The 27479-nt window shown below is 42.8% G+C and overlaps 1 protein-coding gene across 2 annotated transcripts in view; it reads left to right on the top strand.

The window, feature by feature from the left end:
• The window catches only part of ADAM22 (ADAM metallopeptidase domain 22), a 661757-nt gene that overhangs the window by 353452 nt on the left and 280826 nt on the right, over nt 1-27479 (top strand). For both annotated transcript variants that reach the window (XM_030199706.1, XM_030199712.1), the window contains exons 8-9: nt 6868-6938; nt 26003-26077. In XM_030199706.1, coding sequence (XP_030055566.1) covers nt 6868-6938; nt 26003-26077 — 146 coding nt within the window. The remainder of the gene's footprint in view (nt 1-6867; nt 6939-26002; nt 26078-27479) is intronic.

Raw genomic sequence — 27479 nt, 5'->3', positions numbered from 1 at the left:
TGTACCTTATCAATCCTGCTGTCTACAGGAAACATCTGTTATAGGTAAACAGCATTGCTTTACATGCTCAAGTGTGTAGAAATTGCCAGATATATCCATGTCTAAAAGGTAGGCACAGAAGAGTCATAGTGCCTACTCTATCTGGCACATACCCAGACACAATTACACCTACTGTGTAGCAGGTGTAACTATACAAGCCTACTTTCCCTGCAGTGATTTTTATAGAGGCCCCTAGGCACATGTGTCTTCATAAAATAGGTACAACCAGTGGTGTAACCATGCGGGGCCTTGGGGGCCCCCCAAATTGGATTTGGGACCCCCATGGTCTGCTGGTTTGGCTGGTGGGGGGGTCCCCAAGCCCCACCAACTGAAGCTTCCTCCAGTACTGTTTGCCGCCATGTTGCTTGCCCTGCTTCTTAACCCCCCCCCCCCCCCCTCGTGTGCACGCTCAGTTTTAGTGAAATTGAGTATGCAGGCAGCATGGCAAACAGTGCTGGAGGAAGGCTTCTGCTGGTGGGGCTTGGGGACCCTCGCCAGCCCAGGAATGTGGGGTTGTGGTGGGGGGTGGAGAGAAGTGGGAAGGTGGGGCACAATGTGCCCTCCCACTTTGGGCTTAGGCCCCCTCCCCAAAAACAAATTGAGATCTGGCTACATGTCTGGTCACAGCATATGCAGTTATTTGCCTTTACAGTCTAGGCACCTTGCTATAACATTACTCTCGTTATAACTAAGTGGAATCTCAAATCAAATTGAGTAAATAAGAGGTCATGATATGAGGCTAAAAAGAATAGACAAAATAAATATTTCTTTACAGAAAGGGAGTGGATACATGGAGCATCCTCTCACTAGAGTGGTGAATGTCAAAGTAGTAATTTAATTCATGAAAATAGGGTACAAGCATGGAAGATCCTTGAATGTAAGGAAGTATGGGTAAAGCCTGATGTTAAAGAAACCTTTTATTGTTGCAGCAGGGTGGCCCTTACAGTCTTTAATGGACATCATAAAAATATGTCAGAAATAATTTAAATTTTGCTGAGTGAATGTAGATCCATGCTTCTTTTTTGAGTGTCACATTTGAAATACAGTCGAGTCGATTCATCTGTATTTTTAGTCTGCCTGACTTTGCTGTTGTCATGGCACATTTGATTATCACAATGCCTTGAATATAGCACTTTCAGTAAGATGCACAAAATGATTGAAGTTAATCCAGAGTGCTGCATCCAAATTGTTATAAAGGGCAAGGCAGGCCATAGAAGTCACATTTCTTCTATTTTGCAGTCTCTCCACTGGTTGCCAATGGCTTAACATGTTTATTTTTAAGGTACTGAGCATACTCTTTAAGGCCTTGCATAATATGGGGCCTGTTTTTTTTAATTTTATTTTATTTTATTTATAAGAATTTAATTTTACAAGTACTAAAATAACTTGCCAAAAATACAGACAAAATAATATAAGAATTATTGATAAACTCTTCCTTAGACCACAAAATAGGGAGAGTGAAACAAGACAAGGAGATCAATTAAACAACAGTAAACAAAGAAAACGTGGTATTAACCTGATTATCCCCAGTTATTTATTATCTGAATAATTATTCTACATTGATCATCTGGTTGGCTTCTTCAAACCCAAAACGGTGTATAGTCAATTTATTTCATTGGAAACATACTTATTGTCCAATATTAGTGGAAATAATACAACTGATTTCATTTTTTCTCTTTTAAAACCAGAAATTATTTAGCAATACAAACACTTGAGTCTCTAATCCAATTCCCACTGATTAAGGTAATCCCAGTTTCACAGGCTTCACTCCTTTTGAATAAATATACTAAGAGGAATCATTTCAAGGGGCCTGTTTATTAAATGTAGTAGTTAAGAGTTTTATTTTTCTCTCTGGACACCGAGATCCCATTCTATAATATTAGCATAACAAGGCATTGGTGTACCTTACATTTATATGCCCACAGTTAACACCAGTCATAAACCTGGCATAACTGCAAGTTGCATTTATGGCAAGGGCATATGTATCTTACAGTATTCTGTAACTGGCAGCATCGCCCATGTCCCTCCCATTCTCTGCCCATGTGAGCGCCCCCTTGCATTTACATTCTATCCCCTCATTCTATAATTGGCTTCCAAAGATAGACGCACAGTTGGGCAAGCGGTTATAGAATAAGGTCATTTATGTGTTTTTGCTCAATTGGTAATTAATTGGTGATAACTGTCAATAATGAACCTTAACAAATGCTAATTGGCAGTAGTTAGTACTTACGTGCATAACTGTTCTATACTGTAAACAGAATGCTTAATTTCTATAGTGCACAACTCCAAAGGGGCATGGCCAAAGGAGAGGCATGGGTGGGTAAGGGTCATGCCCGGCATTTAGGTGCTGTGTTATAAATTACTTGCATTTACACACCTAAATGCCAGTAGTTGCCTCTGGCTGCTACAAATGCTCATGCCTAAAGTTAAACTCTGGATAGAGGATGAAGTAAATCCACAAAATATAATCAAATACACAATCCTCAATCAAGCAGAAGTCTGTGCAGGATGTCTATAAATATCAGAATAATTAAAGTTGGTGGAAAAAGCCTCAAAGAGCTCCAAGGAAACCCCTTCAGACCTAAAAACCTTTAATCAGTGGCAAAAAACCACACCACATATATAAGTGCAAAAACTAACTTCAGACTTAATGTGCAATCAAAATTTATAAATTTCTTAATTTTATAGCAACAGTAAGGTGCACTTGCCTTGCCTCCTCCAGCTTCCTTTGCAGAAGTCCTGACCTTGAGAGAGTAGTGCAAAACGCTGGCCAATGTCGGTTGGGGGACATTTCTATTGAGCTGGAGGAGGCAAGATAAGTGCACCTTGTTGTTGCTATAACATTAAGAAACTTATAAATCTTGATTGCACATTAAGCTTGAAGTTAGTGTCTGCACTTATATATGTGGTGTGTTTTTTTGCCAGTGAAGAAAAGTTTTAACTCTGAAGGGGTTTCTCTGAATCTCTTAGAGGCTTTTTCCACCTACTGCAATTATTCTGATATTTAGACACATCTCACATCTAAAGTTAGGCATGAAAGTGCGGGCTTAAGCTAGTACAGTACGACACTAATTATCCGCAATATTCTCAGCAGGGCGTGATCTGGATAATCATAAATCCGGATGATTGGACAAACCTATGAAATATTAAAATTGCTCACCAGAAGGATACAGCACCTAGCGAATGACACGGGAGTGGGAAAACGTGGTAAACCACAGGAATGCTAACAATTTCCAGGTTTTTGCTGTGGGTGCAAATGGCAGCTATTTCCTCGCCCTGTGGGAATGGTAATAAACCCTGCACCTGTTGTAAATTGAACGCCTACCTTTCTACCATTGTTTTACTGTACAATCACGCTAACACCATCCTTTCTCCTGAACTCCATGAGCGTAGTCCATAGTCCCCTCCCCGCCCACCACACATGATGTAATAATTGCCATTCGCACAGGAGGAGGTGTCACTATCACCCTGGCCTGAGTGGAGAAAGAGGTGGAAGTCGGAAGAGGCACAGCAGCACTGCCTTACTCATCTGCATTCGTGTCTGGGACTGGGTGCTTCTGCTAGTAGCCTGCTAGTGTGCTTGCTTAATTGAGGCGATTGTCTGGGACAAAGGCTTAAAACAGAGTGCAAGCAGCTGGTGGCACGAGCCAGCCAGGAGTGTGAGCAGTGGTCGTTACTCTGCGGTGTGCGCCCTTTTCCTTAGGGAGAGAGAGTGGCAGCTGTCGATTGGAGGATGTACAGATCTTCTTTAATTTTACAAAGGTCTTTTTCAAGGTAAGAATATTCAGCAGTTGGTTTAATATACTCATGGTTGTTTTCAATTTTTTTTCTAGGCATTACTTTAGGCAATGTGTCATTTGCAATAGTGCATAGATTTACTTCCTGATTGTTTTATTCCAGAATCCAGACGGGCCAGATAGCTTTAGTTCAGTATCGCTGTCAGGTCTTTCAGGTTTGATTGCGAGTATTCTTACTGTTACGTAGATCTCTCCACACTATTGGAAGTCCACCCTTTCATTCTAATAGGAGATGTATTCTTTGCGTGCATATTATGCGGTGTTGTTAACATTAAACATCCTGTACTCTTGGTAGGTTTCATTTTAGTTCCCCTTTGTGACAATTTTTATCGCTCAGTTACATTGTACTTTTGTAAGCACCTTTAATTATCTGAGTGCTATACTTTCCATTTTAAGGATCGGGAGTATTTTTCCGACAGCATTGCTATCATTCCTCACACACCATAACAAAAATTGTGAACACTTCTGTTTCTAATGGGCAACTACCAACAGCATTAAAAAGGGCAGTGGTGCATCCTTTACTAAAGAAGAACAACCTTGACCAGGACAAACTTGAAAGCTACCAGCCAGTATCTAATATCCCAATTCTAGGAAAACTTGTAGAACAAACTGTCTGTGTTCAACTCAGTGACTGTCTAGAATTGAGAAACTGGCTAGATCCATGTCAGCCTAGAATCATACCCGGTTATGGAACCGAAACAGTCCTCATATTCCTACTAGATGATCTCCACAGAAACCGAGACAAGGGATTCACCTCGATGTTAGTACTTCTAGATTTCTCAGCAGCTTTTGACACTGTGGATCATGATATCATGCTAGCACGACTGACAGAAACAGGTATCAATGGAACAGTACTTGCCTGGTCAGATCCTATGTATCAGACAGGCAACAATCCATAATGTTTGGCAGCACTCATCACTACCATGGACACTCACCTGTGGGGTACCACAAAGATCAATACTGTTACCTATTCTGTTCAATATCTACCTCAAGCCACTAGCTGAGCTGATTTGGTCAATGGACACTCAGTTCTACATCTATGCGGATGATGTGCAGCTACTCATACCCATTGAACCTGACTTACCTACAGCCTTGAATAAACTGATTACCTGTCTAACATCAATTCAAGAATGGGCTAAACACAACAAGCTTTGCCTGAACCCAAGTAAAACTGAGCTTCTCTGGGTCTCTAATACAAGTGGATACATACCTGACATCAAAATCCCTTTTGGGAAGTACGAACTCCTCCTCAAATCACAAGGCATACCCTACCAATCCAACTTAAATACCTAATCTCTGCAACACAACCAAACTAAAGCACGTAATGGACATAACACAACTCTTCCATTCTCCGATTCCCTAATGTCGCTGTGCCACATGAACTTGATCTTACCACAACATCACCCTGTATTTGTTCACACTGGAGCCTGCAAAGGTCTCTCCAGTACTATGTAAGCCACATTGAGCCTACAAATAGGTGGCAAAATGTGGGATACAAATGTAACAAAATAAATAAAGTCAGGAACCTTGGAATACAGTTAGATTCAACACTTACTCTGATTCCCCAAATCCAAGCAACCTTCAAGAGCTGCTTCTACTATTTGTGACAGCTATGCTGCCTCTCTCCTTACATCAAGAAGGTAAATCTTATCCCTGTTGTGCATGCCATGATAACATCAAGACTAGATTACTGCAATGCACTACACAATGGTCTGACTACAAAGAACCTGCACCAGCTCCAGTTGAGTCAGAATGCAGAAGCAAGACTCGTAGAAGGTTGCAAGCAATGTGATCACATCACACCATGTCTGCAAAAAACTTAATTGGCTACCAGTACAATACAGGGATAAATTTAAAACTCTATGTCTGATCTTCAAGGCCCTGAAAGGAAATGGCCCTAAATACCTGAAGAATAGGATGATCCTCCACACACCACCAAGGATACTAAGGTCCTCTCAAGGACTATCACGAACCACACCCTCTCCAAAAGACATTACACGATGTGATACCCGCAAGCGAGCCTTCTCCAGAGTAGCCCCCACACTCTGGAATGCACTGCCTGAAAGGCTGCGCTTAACACTTCTATCTCTACTTCAGGAAGGAGGTGAAAGCTTGGCTCTTCAACCAAGCCTTTAATGGAAGAAGTAACTAACTTGTTAGTCTCACTCACACACACATACTGCAGCAGGACATGTTTATCCACTCCTACCCTAGCTGAGATAATATTTAAAATTCTCTCTGACCTCTTGTGCAACTTTCTTTAAATCAGTCACCTTACTTTCAAACTCTTCTTACTCTCTTACCTATCTATATGTTACATCTTTGCTTTATCCTTCACTATCAATTAAAGTGTTCTATTATGTATTGTATTGACATTATAAGTAGTATACTATGCTATACTTTGTATTGCTATTTGAATATTTTTACTGCTGTGATTGCCTATTTCTCATGTTTGACCTATTCTTACTGTACACCACCTTGAATGAATTCCTTCAAAAAGGCAGTAAATAACATGAGTGATAAGATACAGAGTGGGCTTGAAGAAGGAGGTTGAATACCACACTGTGAAATACCTTTTTTTACATAATGGAGAAGAATCCGAAAAATGAACAGAAGATAAGTTTTCAGTAAAGATTTGAAAATAAAGTGAGAATAATATATAGGGAAGAAGATAGGATGTTATAGATAATAATGGCAGAGTGGGGAATGGAAAATTCAGACCAGAGGACCAAAGGGTACAGGAAGGAAAATACTGTTTGGTAAGATCTGAAATGTTTGCAGAAATAACCCATTAGAAGATTCTGAAGCCCAATGGGTCAAGGTGGTGAGTCAGTGGAATTTTCTAAAGTTAGGGGTCAATAGTGTCATTTGCCCATAAGTGGTAATGGAGGATGATTTAGCAAGTCTAGAAGAAACCAGAAGAGTAGAGGTAGGAAAGACAGTTTGGGGAGCATCTTGGAAATTCCAAGTTCCAACCAGAATAGAAAAAATAAAACATTCATAGAATTTGTCATTTTTGCCTTCCTTTTAGAGTTTTGGCAAATGAATGATACATCAGAGAACTTTATCATTAAACCAAGATACACAAGAAGTATAAGGCAGGTAAGTGGTCTATGGTATATTAATTGATAGCTAAGGGATACTATAAGTTTGTTCACTTTGCTGCTTAAGTTGAGTCTGAAAGCTTATTTCCATATTTCCACTTTTACCTCTATGTTGAAGTGGTATCCCTTTTTAAAAATGATATATATGCTCTTGTAAAATTACAAACTGTGAACTACTGACATTTCTTATTAGTATGGGGATGTGAAATCAATACATTATTGATATACTGTAAACAAGGAAAGCAGTATTTCAGACATATCAGTGAAACAGTTATTATTTATTTATTTATTTCATTTCTATCCCACATTATCCCAATAGATCAGGTTCAATGTGGCTAACAAGTTATTGTAATTAACAGTACAAAACGTGATGTGGGATAGTATACAGGGGGAGGAGTGGCCTAGTGGTTAGGGTGGTGGACTTTGGTCCTGGGGAACTGAGGAACTGAGTTCGATTCCCGGCACAGGCAGCTCCTTGTGACTCTGGGCAAGTCACTTAACCCTCCATTGCCCACCGCATTGAGCCTGCCATGAGTGGGAAAGCACAGGGTACAAATGTAACAAAAAAAAAATACATTAAGTAGTAATAACAAAGTCAATGATGATTGAGTATTACAATATGTAATACAGAAATGAGTGCTAGATGCAAAAAGAGAAATTGCTTGAATAGAGAGGCTTTAAGGTATTTCCAGAATATCAAATAGGTTCCCATCTGATGAATTTCAGGAGGGAATTCCACTATTTGGTACAGAGGTAAGGGAATCCTGACATGTAGATTGACTTGTAGATCACATTTTTGCAACTGTGATAGTGGAGTTTTTTTTTTTGGAGATTTGATGATTTCAGATTACAGACCCTGCTAATGGGCTTTTCAAGTAAGTACTTTTTGAAGGTACTGAGATTTCAGAGACAATATTGTGATTTATTATTATTGCAGACAAACATTTTTTCATATCTTGTCATCTGTACATACACAGTGTTTACTGCTTGATTGAGAGCAGGAGGAAAGGTAATCTGGTTCGATGATGGATTTCATTTAAGTGCACAGACTGGTACTTATATCTTTGGTGTATTGTAGTTTACTCACTCTGAGCACCACACAATATTTTAGTCAGTGTTTTAGCAAAATAAAAATTTGATTTCTGGTATGAGAAACATTCAAATTTTGAAAAGGATACCAGGGCATTTAATTAGAACCCAGAATTAAATATAGTTAAAATTTAATGCCAAGAAGTGCAGAGTGATGCATTTGGGGTGCAGAAATCCAAACGAGATGTACCAGATAGGAGGGGAGAGACTGGTAAGCTCGGCTCAGGAGACAGATGTTGGGGTGTTAGTCTCTGAGGATCTGAAGGTGACAAAACAATGCAACAAGGTGGTGGCCGCGCCCAGAAGGATGCTAGGCTGCATAGAGAGGGATATAGCCAGCAGAAGAAAGGAGGTGTTGATGCCCCTGTAGAAGTCATTGGTGAGGCCCCACTTGCAGTATTGTATTCAGTTTTGGAGGCCGTATCTTGCTAAAGATGTAAAAAGACTCGAAGCGGTTCAAAGAAAGGCAACGAAAATGGTATGGGATTTGCATTGCAAGTTATACGAGGAGAGACTTAATGACCTGAACATATATACCTTGGAGGAAAGGAGAAACAGGGGTAATGTGTTACTGACATTCAAATATTTGAGATGAATTAATCCACAAACAAACCTTTTCCAGAGACGGGAAGGCAGTAGAACTAGAGGACATGAATTGAGGTTGAAAAGGGGAGTCTCAGGAATAATGTCAGGAAGTATTTTTTCACGGAGAGGGTGGTAGATACCTGGAATGCCCTCCCGCGGGAGATGGTGGAGATGAAAACGGTAACGGAAATCAAAAATGCATGGGATAAACACAAATGAATCCTGTTTAGAAGGAATGGATCCAAAGAAGCTTAGCGGAGATTAGGAAGCAACAGTAGTAAAGTGAAAGCAAAGCCAGTACTGGACAGAGTTCTACAGTCTGTGCTCTGATTGTGGCTGGACAGATTCAGATTCAGCTTCACAAGTTGGAGAACAAGGCCAGTGCTGGGCAGACTTCTATGGCCTGTGCCGTTATTGTGGCTGAATAGATTTGGATGGGCTGGAGTGGAGCTTTTCAAGGGATTTTGATGATAATTCAGAAATTTTAGAACAAGGACAGTCTGGGCAGTCTTCTTCAGTCTATGTCCTGAAAATGGCAAGGACAAATCAAGTACAGGTATACATATGAAGTATTGCATACAATATATGAGTTTATCTTGTTGAGCAGACTGGATGGACCGTAAGGTCTATATCTGCTGTCATCTACTATGTTACTATAGAAGAGTAAATAGAATGTAAAGAGCAAGTTAGTAATATGTAATCTGTTGTTAAAATCGTCCATAGTACCTGAAGATTGGAGGGTGGCCAATGTGACACTGATTTTTAAAAAAGGGTTCTGGGGTGATCAGGAAATTATAGACTGATAAGCCTGACATCAGTGCTGGGTAAAATAGTGGAAACTATTATAAAGAATAAACTTACAGAACACATAGACAAACATGGTTTAATGGGACAGAGTCAGCATGGGTTAAGCCGACGGAAGTCTTGCCTTACCAATTTGCTTCATTTCTTTGAAGGCGTGAATAAATATGTGGATAAAGGTGATCTGGTTGATGCAGTGTATCTAGATATTCAGAAAGCTTTTAATAATTCCTCATGAGAGACTCCTGAGAAAAGTAAAGATTCATGGGATAGGAGGCAAGGTTCTGATGTGGATTAGAAATTGGTTATTGGACAGAAAACAGAGGATAGAGTTAAATGGTCATTTCTCTCAATGAAGGAAGGTGAACAGTGGCATGCCGCAGGGATCAGTACTGGGACTGGTGCTATTTAACATATTTATAAATGATATAGAAATTTGAATGATGAGTGAGGTGATTAAATTTGCAGATGACACAAAACTATCCAAAGTTTTTAAAACACTTGCGGACTGTTAAATATTGCAGGAAGACCTTAGGAAATTGGAAGACTGGGAATCCAAATGGCAGATGATATTTAGTGTGGGCAAACGCAAGGTGATGCACATTGGAAAGAATAATCCGAATTATAGTTACCTGATGCTAGGGCCCACCTTGGCAGTCTGCACTCAAAAAAAAGATCTAGGTGTCGTTGTAGATAGTACTCTGAAATATTTTGCGTAATGTGCAGCGGCAGCCAAAAAATCAAACAGGATGCTAGGAATTATTAGGAAAGGGATGGTGAATAAGACCAAAAATACTATAATGCCTCTGTATCACTCCATGGTGTAACTGCACATTGAGTATTGTGTTCAGTTATGTCACCATATCTCAAAAAAGATATAGCGGAATTAGAAAAGGTTCAAAGAAGAGCAACCAAAATGTTAAAAGGGATGAAACTCCTCTTGTATGAGGAAAGGCTAAAGAGGGTAGGGCTCTTCAGCGTGGAAAAGAGATGGTAGAGGGGAGATATGATTGTGGTCTACAAACATAGGCGGTCGGTGGCCCAACTGTTTGGGGAGGCTAAAGGGGGCGGGGTTGGGGGGTGGAGCTTAAATCTATAATTGTCTGATAACACACAGAAAAAATAAATAAAAATAAGTCACAATTAATACCTTTTATTAAATTTAGATATTAGATATGTATCATATATCAAAGAATAAAGTGGTTGCTCAAAGCATATACTAACCACAATCGCTCAACTGCAAAACACTATGCACAACTTTGTGCAAAAACATACTCAGAACCTTACTGTACCATAAATATTACACTGGGCAGAACCTAATACACCAATATACCACCCACACGGAAAATGCAGACCGTCAACAATATGAAACAAGGGATCATAATATCATGATACGTGTAGAGCCACAAAACACCCTAATTCATGTTTAATGTGGGATAAAATGCCATAAATAAGTAAATAAATATAAACTTTTAATGTTGAGCACCTAATTCTCAAAGTGGACTTATTCCAAACACTATAATGAAAATAAAATGATCTTTTCTACCTTTGTTGTCTGGTGACTTTGTTTTTCTGATCATGCTGGCCCAGTATCCGATTCTGTCCTCTTAACTCCATTTCCAGGGCTTCCTTTCCAGTGGCGTATCAAGGGGGGGGGGCAGTGGGGGCGGTCCGCCCCGGGTGCACGCCACTGGGGGGTGTCGCAGCACGCGCCTGCTCCGAGTTCGCTAAACTTCGTCGCTCGTTCGCTGCAGCTCCCTCTGCTCTCATCTCCTTCCTCACTGTTCCCTTCCCTCCATCCATGTCCAGCAACCCTCCTCTCCCCTCCATCCACCCATGTCTAGCAATCCTCCTCTCCCCTCCATCCACCCATGTCCAGCAACTCTCCTCTCCCCCCTGCCCTCCCCTCCCCTCCATCCAGCAGCCCATGTCAACCATCTACTACTACTACTTAACATTTCTAGAGCGCTACTAGGGTTACGCAGCGCTGTACAATTTAACAAAGAGAGACAGTCCCTGCTCAAAGAGCTTACAATCTAATAGACAAGTGAACGGTCGGTCCGATAGGGGCAGTCAAATTGGGGCAGTCTGGATTCACTGAACGGTAAGGGTTAGGTGCCGAACGCAGCATTGAAGAGGTGGGCTTTAAGCAAAGACTTGAAGACGGACAGGGAGGGAGCTTGGCGTAAGGGCTCAGGAAGGTTGTTCCAAGCATAGGGTGAGGCGAGGCAGAATGAGCGGAGCCTGGAGTTGGCGGTGGTGGAGAAGGGTACTGGGAGGAGGGATTTATCCTGTGAACGGAGGTTATGGGCGGGAACGTAAGGGGAGATGAGGGTAGAAAGATAGTGAGGGGCAGCAGACTGAGTGCATTTGTAGGTAAGAAGGAGAAGCTTGAATTGAATGCGGTATCTGATCGGAAGCCAGTGAAGTGACCTGAGGAGAGGGGTGATATGAGTATATCGGTTCTGGCGGAATATGAAACGTGCAGCAGAGTTCTGAACAGATTGAAGGGGGGGATAGATGGCTAAGCGGGAGGCCGGTGAGGAGTAAGTTGCAGTAGTCCAGGCGAGAGGTAATGAGAGTGTGGACGAGAGTTCGGGTGGTGTGTTCAGAGAAGAAAGGACGAATTTTGCTGATGTTAAAGAGGAAGAAGCGACAGGTCTTGGCTATCTGCTGGATATGCGCAGAGAAGGAGAGAGAGGAGTCAAAGTTGACTCCGAGGTTGCGGGCAGATGAGACGGGGAGGATGAGGATGTTATCAACTGAGATAGAAAGTGGAGAAAGAGGAGAAGTGGGTTTTGGTGGAAAGACGATAAGCTCGGTCTTGGACATGTTCAGTTTCAGGTGGCAGTTGGACATCCAGGGAGCAATGTCGGATAAGCAGGCCGATACCTTTGCCTGGGTCTCCGCAGTGATGTCTGGTGTGGAGAGATACAGTTGGGTGTCATCAGCATAGAGATGATACTGGAAACCATGAGATGAGATCAGGGAGCCCAGGGAAGAGGTGTAGATTGAGAAGAGAAGGGGTCCAAGGACAGATCCCTGGGGAACACCAACAGATAAGGGGATGGGGGTGGAGGAAGATCCATGAGAGTGAACTTTGAAGGTGCGGTGGGAGAGATAGGAGGAGAACCAGGAGAGGACAGAGCCCTGGAACCCAAAGGAGGACAGTGTGGCAAGAAGTAAGTCATGATTGACAGTGTCAAAAGCGGCAGATAGATCGAGGAGGATGAGGATGGAGTAGTGGCCTCTGGATTTGGCAAGGAACAGGTCATTACAGACTTTAGAGAGTGCTGTTTCTGTGTTTCATCTCCCTTCTGCCAGCCATTTCCTGCCTTCTTCCAGCCCCCCCCCGATCCCCCCCGTCATCAATCATAGTAACATAGTAGATGACGGCAGAAAAAGACCTGCACGGTCCATCCAGTCTGCCCAACAAGATAACTTATATGTGCTACATTTTGTGTATACCTTACCCTTGATTTGTATCTGCCATTTTCAGGGCACAGACCGTAGAAGTCTGCCCAGCACTAGCCACGCCTCCCAACCACCAGCCCCACCTCCCCCCACCGGCTCTGCCACCCAATCTTGGCTAAGCTTCTGAGGATCCATCCCTTCTGATTTTTAAGTTTCTTTTATTTTCCAAGCCTTAGGCCACATTTTGGTCTAGACCTATTTCAATTATGACTAAAACAAAGAACAGGAGACAACCTCTGCAGAAGATCAAGACACACCACGGGAAGCAGAGGATGCGACAACAACTTCCACACAGGGGTAGCAAAACAAGAAGTCTTTTATTCAGGCACCGGGAAGAGACCTGACAAGGGTTTTGGACTGCCAAAACATGGACCCGTGTCAGGTCTCTTCCTGGTGCCTGAATAAAAAACTTCTTGTTTTCCTACTCCTGTATGGAAGTTCTTGTCTCATCCTCTGCTTCCCGTGGTGTGTCTTAATCACGACTAAGTGTCAGACTTGTGAGTTCTTGTACCAAGTAGAGCGCTGCTGAGCCCGGTACTCAGGCCAGGTTCTGCTTGGCGGCTGGACAACTCCAGGTTTCACCTGCGCTGACCGCCATTCCCCAGAGGTTGAGCCCCTAGGTGCAGGCGGCCTGCAGGACTTACGGGATGGAGCTGGAAGCGGGGTGATGAATGTATCGGCCAGGCTGACAGCAGGTCAAGAGAGTAATCCAGGTACAAGCGGCAGTCAGTAGGCGACAGGCAAGAGAGTAATCCAGGTACAGGCGAAAATCAGTAGGCAGGCGGCAGGCAAGAGAGTAATCCAGGTACAGGCGAAAGTCAGTAGGCATGCGGCAGGCAAGAGAGTAATCCAGATGCAGGTGAAAGTCAGTAGGCAGGCAGCAGGCAAGAGAGTAATCCAGATGCAGGCGAAAGTGAGTAGGCAGGCGGCAGGCAAGAGAGTAATCCAGATGCAGGCGAAAGTCAATAGGCAGGCAGCAGGCAGAGGGTAATCCAGGTACAGGCAAAGTCAGCAACGAGGGACCAGTAGAAAGAAGCAGACTACAGAGATAGAAACACCTATCAAAGTAGAAGCCGAAGCACAGAGAAATAGTGCTGGTGTCTGATGTCAGCAGAAACCAGCAGAGAAGGGAAGCTGCCATAGGACAGGAGATAACAAGGAGACTGACAAGGGCCAATGAGAGAGGGGCATAGGGAATCCAAGACATCCAATAGGCTGGGGATCAACAGAGGGAGAAGCCCAGTAGCCCAATTAGATTTGTCTGCGGCCTTCGACCTAATCAATCACAACTTACTCATTGATAGATTGAGTGAGATTGGTATTTCAGGGACAACTATGAAATGGTTTATATCCTTCCTAACGAATCGTTCATTTAAAGTAGCTCAGCAGCAATCCTGTTCTACATCCTACAACTTATCATGTGGAGTTCCTCAGGGCTCGGTCTTATCTCCACTACTGTTCAACCTATTCATCAGTCCCCTGGCGCTCCTCATTCAAACAATGGGTATAAGTTTTTACTCATATGCAGATGATTTTTTGCTTATCCATTATGTTAGACCATCGAACATAGATCTTACACCCATTCAAATATGCTTGGATAAAGTAGCAGACTGGTTGACAACACATCAGCTGGTACTGAACCCGGATAAGACTATTACATCTTGGATAGTAGGGCAAGGCACATATCCCTCTGTGGTACCTGTGCTATTTGGTCAGAATATTCCAACAGTTAAGTCTTTTAGATATCTCGGGGTCATTATTGATTCCGCATTGACCTTTGAGGAACAAGTATCCGATGTAGTGAAAAAATCTTTCTTTCATCTGAGACGGCTTCGGTCAGTCAGAAATTCAATAAGTAAGGACTCTCTCAAAACGCTGACATCGGCATATATTACTTCACGTTTAGACTACTGTAACATTGTATATGCTGGGATTACTCAAGCAAACTTAAAGCGATTACAAAGAATTCAAAATACAGCAGCACGTATGATCTGTAGGGCCCGGAGGGATGATCGAGCAACACCTTTATTGCATCATCTGCACTGGCTCCCGGTCGAAGCAAGAATAAAGTTTAAGGCTCTTGTCCTGACACACAAAGCCTTTCACACATTAAACCCTAGCTACTTGTCGAATTTAACAATCCCCTACACCGCTATGCAAACTCTCAGATCCCTAACAGATAACAGGTTAGTCATTCCCCCTCTTACTAAGGCTAGGTGGGAATCTACACGGAGATCGGCTTTTTTCTACCTGTCACCCTCCCTTTGGAATAGCCTTCCAAAGGAGATCAGATTAGAGAAATCTTATCTCCATTACCGAAAACTTCTGAAAACCTTTCTCTTTATAAGCTACGTAGAACAGAACTTAGCATAATGAGATAAGGTCAAAAAGACAAAGAAAAATGGGATAGCTTAACTGGATATTAGATTTTTAACTTGTATTGATTTATTATGTAGTTTATCTTGATTGCTGTGCTTTCCTGTCATGAATGGAATTCCTATGTCTGTTTATTTGTATATACCAATTTTTTTTATATATATGTAAACCGTTCTGTTTTGCAGATGCAATAAGATACGGTATATAAATTAACATAAATAAATAAATAAAAATTGACGGGTTTGGCCAATTCTCAGCAAAGCAGAGGGTGGACTGCAGGGCGAAGCGCCGGGAAGATGGACGGTAGCGCCGAGGACATGGGCAGATCAAAATGAAGGGGAGTCTTGCGCCTCTAGAGGGAACCACCGCCACCGAGGCGGGAGGACTCACACTACCAAGGGAAGTTGCGCAGCAGGCAGGGGCCGCCGAGGACGTGGTGAGGAGCGTGACACTATGTCACAAAAAGGTGCCCTAAATGACCAGATGGCCACTGGAGGGATTAAGACATGATCCCCTCTTACTCCCCCAGTGGTCACTGATCCCCTCCCACCCCCCAAAGATGTGAAAGAAACAGTACATGTATATCACAAAAAAGGATTTGAGAGAGTATCACTACTGTATAACCTCTAATATTTCTCTCATATATTGGCACCAAAGTATTTTTCTATATGTATGACTATAAGGTTCAATATTTCCTTTTGAGGAAAAGGGGGGGGAAAGCCTCAGCAGAAAGCCGAACCAACCACCTAAAAACAACGTTGAAAAACAACGTGGGTGGAAAGAAATCAACGGGCTGTTTAATCATCACGGGCTCCGAAAAAAAACCCTTATAACTCCAAAACTGTAGTGTAAAAATGCTGACTTCTCAGAACTGACTTCCAGTGGATCCCCAAACATGGAAACAATTTTTACTTAATTATCAAGTAGAACAGGTAATGTGCAAGTGGTCAGTCCATCACACCGACTTTGGCCAGAGTTTCGCAATCAGCTGTCTCAAGGCATAGAGGACCTCAAAAAACGTGTAAGAAAACTTCTCAATCAAACAATAAAAAAACTAAATGTGAAAACATTTAAAGTGTTAAAAAAACCTTAACAGTGAAAAAATCAATCCAGCAAGTCAAAGATTAAGATAAATAGTTCAAAAGAAAATACTTGCCCGTTGATTTCTTTCCACCCACGTTGTTTTTCAACGTTGTTTTTGGGTGGTTGGTTGGGCTTTCTGCTGAGGCTTTTTTCCCCCCTTTTCTTCAAAAGAAAATATTCTGCAAAGAAATAGTACATAACAGCCTCTAGGATTGCTTCAGATGTTATAGCCAGTCCTATTAGAGCAGCAAGCAGCTCCCTGGAGTAGCCTAATGGTCGGTGCGGTGCAATGTAGAAAAGGGAACCCAGGCCCATATCCCACTCTGTTACACTCGTGGTGGAAAGTGTAAGCCCTCTAAAACTCACCAAAAACCTACTGTACCACATAGTGGTGACACCTGCAGCCATAAGAGCTATTGTAGTGGTGTACAGTTGGACACAGTAGATTTTTGGTCGGTTTTGGAGGGTTCATCATACAATATAAGGGTGTAATGGTGACATGTGTACCTGGAACCTTTTATGTGAAGTCCATTACAGTGGAAGGCATGATTGTCAGCAAGCAGGACTTCTGTCAATCACACAAGCGGGTGAGGTAATCTGATGGCACAGGAACAGTACTGCTCTTCCATAACTCAGTTCAGTTCAGAATTCTAAGCGTGCTGAGACCTCCATGTGCACAGCAGCGTTTTCTGCACCTTGGTTTCATTCTTTTCATTCTAGTGAATAGACGTGAATTGAAACTCTCCTTCAATTTTTCTGTGTTCTGGCATTGTTCTTTGCCCTTTTTCTTTCATGAACACAAAGTTGATCTAAACTGACTTCATGACCATTTGGAGGTTGAAAAGTGTCTCCTTCAAGACAAGAGTCAGAAAAGGGAAGGCGGTAGAACTAGAGGACATGAATTGAGGTTGAAGGGGGTCAGACTCTGGACTAATGTCAGGAAGTATTTTTTCACGGAGAGGGTGGTGGATATGTGGAATGCCCTCCCGCGGGAGGTGGTGGAGATGAAAACGGTAATGGAACTCAAACATGCATGGGATAAACACAAAGGAATCCTGTTTAGAAGGAATGATTCCACGGAATCTTAGCGGAGATTGGGTGGCGACGCTGGTAATTGGAAACAAAACGGGAGCTGGGCAGACTTCTACAGTCTACTCCCTGATCGTGACTGAATAGATAGGGATGGGCTGTAATGTAAATTTTAAGGGGCTTCAACGTTAGCTTCAGAACTTAGTACAAGAACAGTACTGGGCAGACATCTACGGTCTGTGCCCTGAGAAAGGCAAGGACAAATCAAACTTGGGTATACATATAAAGTATCACATACCATGTAAAATGAGTTTATCTTGTTGGGCAGACTGGATAGACCGTACAGGTCTTTATGTGCTGTCATTTACTATGTTACTGTGTGGCCAGCCACAACCTCTGCTCATACCAGTTGAGAATTTTCTATGGAGTGACTTTTAACCTCTGGGTGTACTGATTTGCACACTTCTACCAAGAGGAGTGTTGAATGACTCAGTCTAAACAGTAGTGTACCCGCCATCAGAAGGGGGCTTCTTCAACCCCTTTTACTCTATTAGAAGAATAAGCCGAGAAGAAACACTTAGAATCCTCTGCAGAGCTGCAGCTCCAATGCAGTTTTCTTCTGGCCTGTGCAGAACTCCCAGATACAGAGCGAGAACTGTTCAGCTCTAGTTCTGCCACTCCTGTGCAAATCTCTGGTGCTGGTCACAGTGGTTGATGAATCCTCAACTGTTTTGTTGCCTCTCCTGGAGCAACCACACTCGTTCCTGCAAAAGATGGCCAATCTACTATAATAAAACTCACCCTCAACATTCTGAAGACAACGTTCTGAAGTCACTCAGTCACTCACTGAAGGGTTCATGGATTCATTGCGGACCAATCAGCAAAAACACCCTCAACATTCTGAAACACAAAGGACCATCACAACACTGTTCCTAGGCAATGTAAGACGGACCAATCAGAGGAAACTACGTGACAATAAGGGAGGAGCATTCCCCAGCAGAATGGCTCATTATCTGTGCAGCACGGAGAGCACAGAAGCACCGCTGGAACGAGAGAAAAATATTCCTGCTGTGGGTATGTGCAAAAATAGACTGGGGGAGGGGGGGGGGGGGAGAAATTTTTAAATGCCTAATGCCAGTACTGAAGAGTGCCAGAGGGCCTATAGCACAGACTATATTTGGGATCGCTTGACATGGAGTCAGAGGAGCCGGAAAACAACGTGCCCGTCACCATCTGGGACGTGGGCGAACAGGACAAGCTGCGGCCCAGCTGGAAGGATTACCCGCGACCCAGCCAGCAGCAAACAGCGACCAAGGAAGGGGGAAGAGTACTCCTTCCCTGCCTAGGAATCGCTGGAGACTGGCTGCCAAACTAACGAAACAACCGCACACCGACGCACTACCTCCATCATTCGAAAGGCATCCACTCTTTCTTCAACAGAAATGCAAACTAATAATACAAAACAAACAAAGAATACATGGTTTCTCAGGCGGCTGCAGGTAACTCCCCACCTCCTTCCTCTTCCCCTTTTGCCGAAGCAGCCAAGGACGTGCCCAACCATCCCCAGCCTCAGGCAAGTAGTCTCCCACCTCGGGGATTCCCCGAGCACCCGGAAAAAGACGGTGCTGATTCCTGCAGCGCATAAATGTTCCAGCATTCCCCTGCAGCCGGCCTGAAATGGACCAAACATACCGGATCACCCCCCGACGGCCCGTGATCATGCTCTTCTCCCTTCCGCCAACTTAAAACAACCATCCCTGTCCTCAGGGAAGCCGTCACCCACCTCCAGGATGCCCAGAACCCCAGCCCAATGGAAAAAGATGGCGCTGCTTCCAACAGCACATTTATCTTCCAGCATTCCCCTACAGCAGCCCTGAAACGGTCAAAAAATACCGACAGACAAAGAACGTGCTCCTCTACCTTCCGCCCATCTAAAACAACACTGCTGCCTCAGCACAACACACAAAAAAAACATGGAAGAAAAAAAACAACACTCAACAAAGACTGACCCCCCTACAACCACATTTACATTTCACCAACAGAAAGACCCCCCTCCACAAACCTCCTTGACAGACAAAACCACACACACACAATACAACAGAAACACACCCTCAAAGCCACACACCAATCCAACCCACTTTGCCAGCACAGCACAGCACATCCCCCAACCCCCAAGCAAAAAACAAAACAAAACAAAAAAAGACACATAAAACATAGTAGATGACGGCAGAAAAAGACCTGCACGGTCCATCCAGTCTGCCCAACAAGATAAACTCATATGTGCTATCTTCTGTGTATATCTTACCTTGATTTGTATGTCTTTTTTCAGGGCAGATAAGTCTGCCCAGCACTAGCCCCGCCTCCCCCCACCAGCTTTGTCACCCAATCTTGGCTAAGCTCCTGAGGATCCATTCCTTCTGAACAGGATTCATTTATGTTTATCCCACGCATGTTTGAATTCCGTTGAGAATCCAATTTTCAAAAAAAATAATATCTGAACATAAATTTCTCTTGAACTCAAAAGAAAGTCAAGGAGAGATGTGCTTACACATCAACAACTTGCACACACACCGCACCCTCACACACACACACACACACACACACACACACACACACACACACACACACACACACACACACACACACACACACACACACACACACACACACACACACACACACACACACACACACACACACACACACACACACACACACACACACACACACAAACACATACACACACACACACACACAAAAAAAACCACATGCTAGCGCCCGTTTCATTGGTTTCGGAAACGGGCCTTTTTTACTAGTAAGTTTATAAAGGGCTAATGTAAGACTGCCTAACATCAGCAGAGATCTTCCCATTTCCAGGAGTTACCTCTGCACAAAAAGAGGATAGGCCTTCTCAAGGTCCTGTACCCACAAATTCTAAAAATGGTGCCTAAAGATAGGTGTGCATTTGGGTCAGTTTAACGCATAGCAGAATTAAATAATCAGTGGTAAATTGGCACTTAATTGGAGATAAGTGCCAATAATTGGTGTTAAGCACTAATTGGCATTAATTAGCAGTTGCATGTATAACTGCTTTGTGCTCCTATTCTGCAAACTGAGCACCAAACTTCTCTTAGGGCAACTGCAAAGGAGGCGTTAATGTGGGAGGGGAATGGGCTCGTCAGGGGCATTCCGACTCTTCTTGTATGTACTTTCTAGAATACTTGCTTTTATGTGCAAAGCTGCTGCATTTAAGTGCCACTATTTTCAGCAGCCATAGGTATGACATAAGTGGTCGTGCCTAAAGTTGGGCACATTTCTGTGGAGTTATGCTAGCATTCTATTACAGATTTGATGCACAACTATGCCATTATAGAATGCTAGCTTAGCATCCATTTTTATGGCACCTAACGCTTAGAGCTCTATATTGAATTGAGCCCATAGTGTCTTTGCTACCTATGTCTGATTCTGAGTAGGAGCCAGCACATTTGCTACTGCCACGCACTCCAGTGCTTTTTAGTTGGGGGAGATATTAGATCCCTTTGATACTCACCCTCCCTCATTCAATTGCACTGAAAAGGATTCTGTGGGAATTCTATCTAGAGCATTTCCCGCATTGGCCAGGAATAAATCTCTTATCTGCAATTTGTTCAGAAGATGTCTTTGGCCTTTAAAAATATACTGAGGCACCAAAAGCAACTGCTACTATACTTATCCATGGTTTATTCCAGGACCAACCGTTCTGTATGTGGCAGAATCAAATTATTATTCAGCCAGTTTCTAAAACGTTTGATGTACAATATAAAGTCCAACCAGCAAGTGAAAGAGATAGTTGATACTATATATAAAGGACCACAGCTCCACCCTTCAGCATATCTTAGTTATGCCACTCTCCTCCCATGGCTCATTAGGCAGACAAACATCTTTCTAATATTATTGCAAAGGGTTCTACCAGCATAAAAGATTCTGTTATCAGAAAGACCATATAAGGTCAACAATCCATTGTTCAAAGATCTTGTCAGAGAGAGGACTCGGCCTAAGCAAAGTACACCTGCAGCAGCAGCTTTCTTTTTGACTACCCTCTTTTTTTTTAAGTCACAACTGCTAAAGAATACATATTTTGCCTTTCCTTGCGGGGGTGGGGGTGTCATTATTTTTTCCAGTCTTGGATTCCTAAGTTCTGAATGTAGTCCAAAAGAGTTCCCTCAGATTTTTAGGAGGCCACCAGATTGGCCTTTGCATCTGTCTATCTCATTGCCTTTCATGTCAACCTTTTAGAAGAGGAGGTTTCTCATCTGCTGCAGTACAATGCCAACAAACCTGCTCCTCCACAGGAAAGAGATGGTGATTTCTACTCCAGATCCTTTCTAATTCCAAAGACGTCAGAAGGGTTGCACCTGACTCTGGGCCCCAGAGACCTCCGTCCTTTTCTGCACAAGGAGAAATTCAAGATGAATACTCTTTCCTCCATTCTACTGTTTGTGAAGAAGGAGGATTGGCTAGGTGTACTTGACCTCAAGGACACTTAACATGCACTTTACAATCCATCCCAGATGCAGAAAGTATCTCAGATTCTGTGTCCAGTCCAGTCATTGCCAGTACAGAGTTATTCAGTTTAGCCAGTCCTCAATCATTTGGGGGCCTGATATTCAGCTGGTTTGAGCTGCGCTTTTGTTGTCAGACACTGCCATTAAACCTGGATATTCAAAGCTGGGCCATTTTCAGCAACCAGCATTGAATATTTGAGGGGCCCTTTTATTAAGGCGCATAGATGCCTACGCGCGTCCAATGCGTGCAAAATTGGAACTACTGGCCGGCTACTGGGTGCCCTTGGCAGTAGTTCCATTTTTGACGCGTGTCCAAAACATGTGGTAGAAAAGATTTTCTATTTTCTATCGCGTGGCACTTACCCAGCTGTAATCGGCAGTTTACACGCGCTGGCCGCTTACCACCCAGTTAGTGCGTGAGACCTTACCACTAAGTCAGTGGGTGGTGGTAAGGACTCAGGTGAAAAATGGATGTGTGCTGGTTTTAATTTTGCCACACGTCCATTTTTGACCACAAAAAAATACCTTTTTTCCAGGCGCACTGAAAAAATTACCTGCGTACGTCCAAAACATGCGCCTATACCAGCGCAGGCCACTTTTAGCTGAGCCCTAGTAAAATGGCCCCTGAGTATTTTTAACCACTAAAAAGTGAATCAGTTATGCTGCTATTCAGCGTTAACTGGTTAACATTTTAGTGTTAAACATAGGGCAGCTATTTACGCGATCCTATTTGACCGCTAAACTTATCCAGTTAGGTGCTGAATATTGGTGCCTAACTAGATAAGTAATGCAATATAGCTGGTTACGTACTAGGTGCTAACCAGCAATATTCAGTAGAGATAACTGGTTACCTGCCACTGAATATTAGTAGTTAGGCACCGATATGCTATTTAACTGGTCAGCTGCCTTGTCTGGACGGTTAAATAGCTTTGAATATTTTTTTTTTTTTTGGGTGGGGGGGGGGGGGGTTGCTTCTCTACCTACATTGGCTCCTAGTTGCCTCTTCAGAAACATAGGCACTAGCTCTGGGAAGTGAAACTATGCCGTTCTCCACTCTGGTTTTCTCATCAACTTTCAGAAATCAATTTTGCACCTGACAAGCAACATTTCATTTATAGATACTATATATAAGAATAGCCATACAGGGTCAGACCAGTGGTCCATCTAGCTCAGTATCCTGTTTCTAAGAGTGGCCAATCCAAGTCACAAGTACCTGGCAGAAACCCAAATAGTAACAATATTCCATGCTACTAATCCCAGGGCAAGCAGTGGCTTCCCCATGTATGTCTCAGTAGTAGACTATCCAGCTTATAATCGAACGAGAATAACACCCAAGTTCCGACCTAAATCGGGAGATGGGCGTTCTTCTCACAAAAACAAATAAAGCGGTATAATCGAAAGCCGAACTTTGGACGCTTTCAACTGCACTCCGTCGCGGATGCGGACAAAGTTGACGGGGGCGTATCGAAGGCGTGTCGAAGGCGGAACTGGGGCGTGGTTATCGGGCGAACAGAGATGGGCGCCCTTCGCCGATAATGGAACAGTTTTGAGCTAGAATTTAGGACACTTTTCCTGGACCCTGTTTTTTGACGAATAAGGCCCCCAAAAGTGCCCTAAATGACCAGATGACCCCCAGAGGGAGTCGGGGATGACCTCCCCTGACTCCCCCAGTGGTCACTAACCCCCTCCCACCACAACAAATGATGTTTCACAACTTTTTACTTTCACCCTCAAATGTCATACCCTCCTCCCAAGCAGCAGTATGCAGGTCCCTGGAGCAGTTGTTAGGGGGTGCAGTGGACGTCAGGCAGGTGGACCCAGGCCCATCCCCCCCTACCTGTTACAATTGTGCTGCTTAATGCTACTAGTCGTCCAACCCCCCCAAACCCACTGTACCCACATGTAGGTGCCCCCCTTCACCTCTTAGGGCTATAGTAATGATGTAGACTTGTGGGCAGTGGGTTTTGAGGGGGATTTGGGGGGCTCAACACCCAAGGGAAGGGTGCTATGCACCTGGGAGCTCTTTTACCTTTTATTTGGTTTTTGTAAAAGTGCCCCCTAGGGTGCCCGGTTGGTGTCCTGCCATGTGAGGGGGACCAGTGCACTATGAATCCTGGCCCCTCCCACGAACAAATGCCTTGGATTTATTCGTTTTTGAGCTGGGCGATTTCATTTTCCATTATCGCTGAAAAGCAAAAACGCCCAGCTCACACCTTGACGAATAAAACATGGGCGTCTTTTTCTTTTAAAAAATACGATCCGCCCCGCCCCTTCACGGACCCGTTCTCGGAGATAAACGCCCATGGAGATAGGCGTTTCTGTTCCATTATGCCCCTCTATGAACATTTCCTCCAGGAACCTGCCCAAACCTTTTTTTAAACCCAGATATGCTAATCGCTATTACTACATCCTCCAAAAATGAGTTCCAGAGATTAACTATTCATTGAGTGGAAAAATATTTCCTCCTATTTATTTTAAAAGTATCTCCATGTAATTTCATTGAGTATCCTCTAGTATTTGTACTTTTTGAAACAGTAAAGAATCGATTCACTTCTACCCATTATACACCACTCTTTTTTCCAAGCTCAAGAACCCTAACTTCTTTAGCCTTAGAGAGGAGTCCCATCCCCTTTATCATTTTAACTACTCTTTTCTGAACCTTTTCTTATTCCGCTGTATCTTTTTTGAGATACAGTGACCAGAACTGAATGCAATACTCAAAGTGAGGTTGCACCAATGAGCAATACAGAGGCATTATAATATTCTTGGTCTTATTTACCATCCCTTTCATAATAATTCCTAGCATCCTGTTTGCTTTTTTGGCCACCACCATATACTGGGCAGAAGGTTTCAGCGTATTGTCTACAACGACACCTAGATCTTTTTTCTTGGGTGCTGACCCCCAAGGTGGACCCTAGTATCAGGTAGCTATGATTTGGAATATTCTTCCCAATGTGCGTCATTTTGCATTTGTCCACATTAAATTTCATCTGCCATGTGGATGCCCAGTCTTTCAATTTTTTAAGACCTTCCTGCAATTTTTCACATTCTGCATGTGTTTTAACAACGTTGAATAGTTTTGTGTCACTTGCAGATTTAGATTTAATCACCTCACTTGTCATTCCAATTTCCAGATCATCCAAGCTTCCTTTGGCTGAATCCATGCTATGTCTGCACTCTTTTCAAAGACATCTATATTACTACCATTCAGTAGCAACTTACTGTATGTTAACTAAACCAAATATCTACTTTCTCCAAGCAGTAGTTTAAATGCCAGTTATTTATTTAAAGTTACACCTGTTGTTTACTTGTCAGCACTTAAAAGAATAGGTTATAAATCTGGCAGCTGAATTTCACCACTGAATGTATAACTTCTTTGACCCACCCCGAATCTGCCCAAAACAACTTTCCCTTTTCTGACATATTTTACTATGGCCATTTTGTGAATGAAGCAGCCGAAGTAGATCTGTTGGTGATTAAAAAAAAAAAAAAAATCACTTACGGGGCCGATGCAGCCTCCGACACACAGATGCTTTAGAACAGTGTTTCCCAAGTCCAGTCCTGGAGTACCCCTTGCCAGTCAGGTTTTCACGCTATCCACAATGAATATGCATGAACTTGATTCATATACACTGCCTCCATTATATGCAAATCTCTTTCATGCCTATTCATTGTAGATATCCTGAAAACCTGACTGGCAAGGGGTACTCCAGGACTGGACTTGGGAAACACGGCTTTAGAATATCAGCCTCATTGGGCACAATTTATTAAGGCCTTTATCCCATTCTGTATCGGATGAAAAGCTTGGTACAGTAAGCCCAGTGGCAGGTCAATGGGATACGTTTATCTGACCGGAAACCCTACTGCTGTCATTTTGATCCTGGAGTATCCCTTTTAAGATAATCTTCCTATGTAAAATTCTAAAGTATATACTACTCATATCTAAAGTCTGTTGCTCCCTAGTAATTCAGCACTATGAACAAGGAACAAATGACTCATGCTGTCAATATGAGGAGAGCAAAATAAAAATTTTTCATTGCCAAATCTGTTACATTGCCTTTGCTTCTCATTCTCTGTGCAGGCTCATCGGATTCCACGTAGTGTTGACGAAGAAACAAAATACGTCGAACTGATGATTGTAAATGACCATCTGATGGTATACATATTTATATGCATATATTTATTTATATGTATCTTTGAATCAGCATGTTATAAGAGCTTTAAAATGTAATGCTTAATATTATCAGGCCAGTATTCAGCTATCATGGTCAGTTGTTATTGGCTTTTTTTTTTTAATATTGGCTGCGGCAGTCACAGAATGTCAGCTGGCACTGAATATCCAGATAATGTGGTTAGTGCCAGAACATATCCAGAGAGCATGGATATTCAGTCTGATATCCAGATAACATAGGACAGCCTTTTTCTTGTCCTACGTTATCTGGATAGCAGACTGGATATCCACGCTATTTGTATAAGTTTCAGGATGACCCTGGCCCTGTGCATGTTCTGCTTCAGCACTGTCTCCATAGTACTTCTAAATATCTTGTTCAGCAGCGTTTATCTGGCTTCTATCCAGATAAGTGCTTTTGAATATTGACTCATATATATCTATAGTAAAATGTCAGGGATGTTACATACATAGCTTTCATATAATAATATCTGTGCATAGGAAAATGTTCATGTATTATTATATGAGTTATGTCTGCATAAGAAACTGTGTATACAACTTGGTTGATCATTTTATTAGCCTCAACTTGTATGCAAATGAAAATATTCATACAATACGTTTTCACAGTCATTACTGGAGCTGGATGAGAACACCTACAATATATGAGTAAATACTTAAAGTGTTTAAGATTTTTGTTTTATTGCCTACAACACATATGTCAGAATTCACTGTGGACCATACTGAAAAAGGTAAATAACTTGTCTTAATGAGGGAGAAACTGTTGTGGACCATGAGGATGAGTTAAAAAAGAGAATAAATATTAGTAACTTCAATTGCAGAATTTGAGAACGTAATGCTGAGTAACAAAGCCTAAAGGGGCAAACTATATAGTACCAAGCACCAAAGGACATGAATGCCTTTCTAACTCACTAAGAAGAATTAGTATGTGATAAAGATAGGGTCCTAGACACAGGATCGTCAGAAGAGATGGGCAGCCACTACAGCAGTAGTAATAAAAGTATCAAGCTCTGGCTGAAATGGAGTGGAAGTCCCATCCAATAATGTGGCTGCACCCTAGAAACTGAATCTTTAAAATGGGACCTCCCTCTCCATCGCTGGCCTGGCTACTGGTTAATCTGGTGATAATTTGCCTAGGTTTTAGGTTCCCTAACCTGGTCCTGGAGGCACCCCAGCCAACCATGTTTTTGTGACATCTATAATGAATATTCATGAGAGATATTTGCATGCATTGCCTCCTGTGCATGCAAATCTCTCTCATGAATATTCATTGTGGATATCTCAAAAACCTGATTGGCTGGGGTGCCTCCAGGATCAGGTTTGGGAGCCACTTGCCTAGGTAATAAAGTGGAGGAGTAGCCTAATGGTTAGC

This window comes from Microcaecilia unicolor, chromosome 1 (assembly GCF_901765095.1).
Source record: "Microcaecilia unicolor chromosome 1, aMicUni1.1, whole genome shotgun sequence".
Taxonomy (NCBI): domain Eukaryota; kingdom Metazoa; phylum Chordata; class Amphibia; order Gymnophiona; family Siphonopidae; genus Microcaecilia; species Microcaecilia unicolor.
This window is presented reverse-complemented; position numbering and strand designations above follow the sequence as displayed.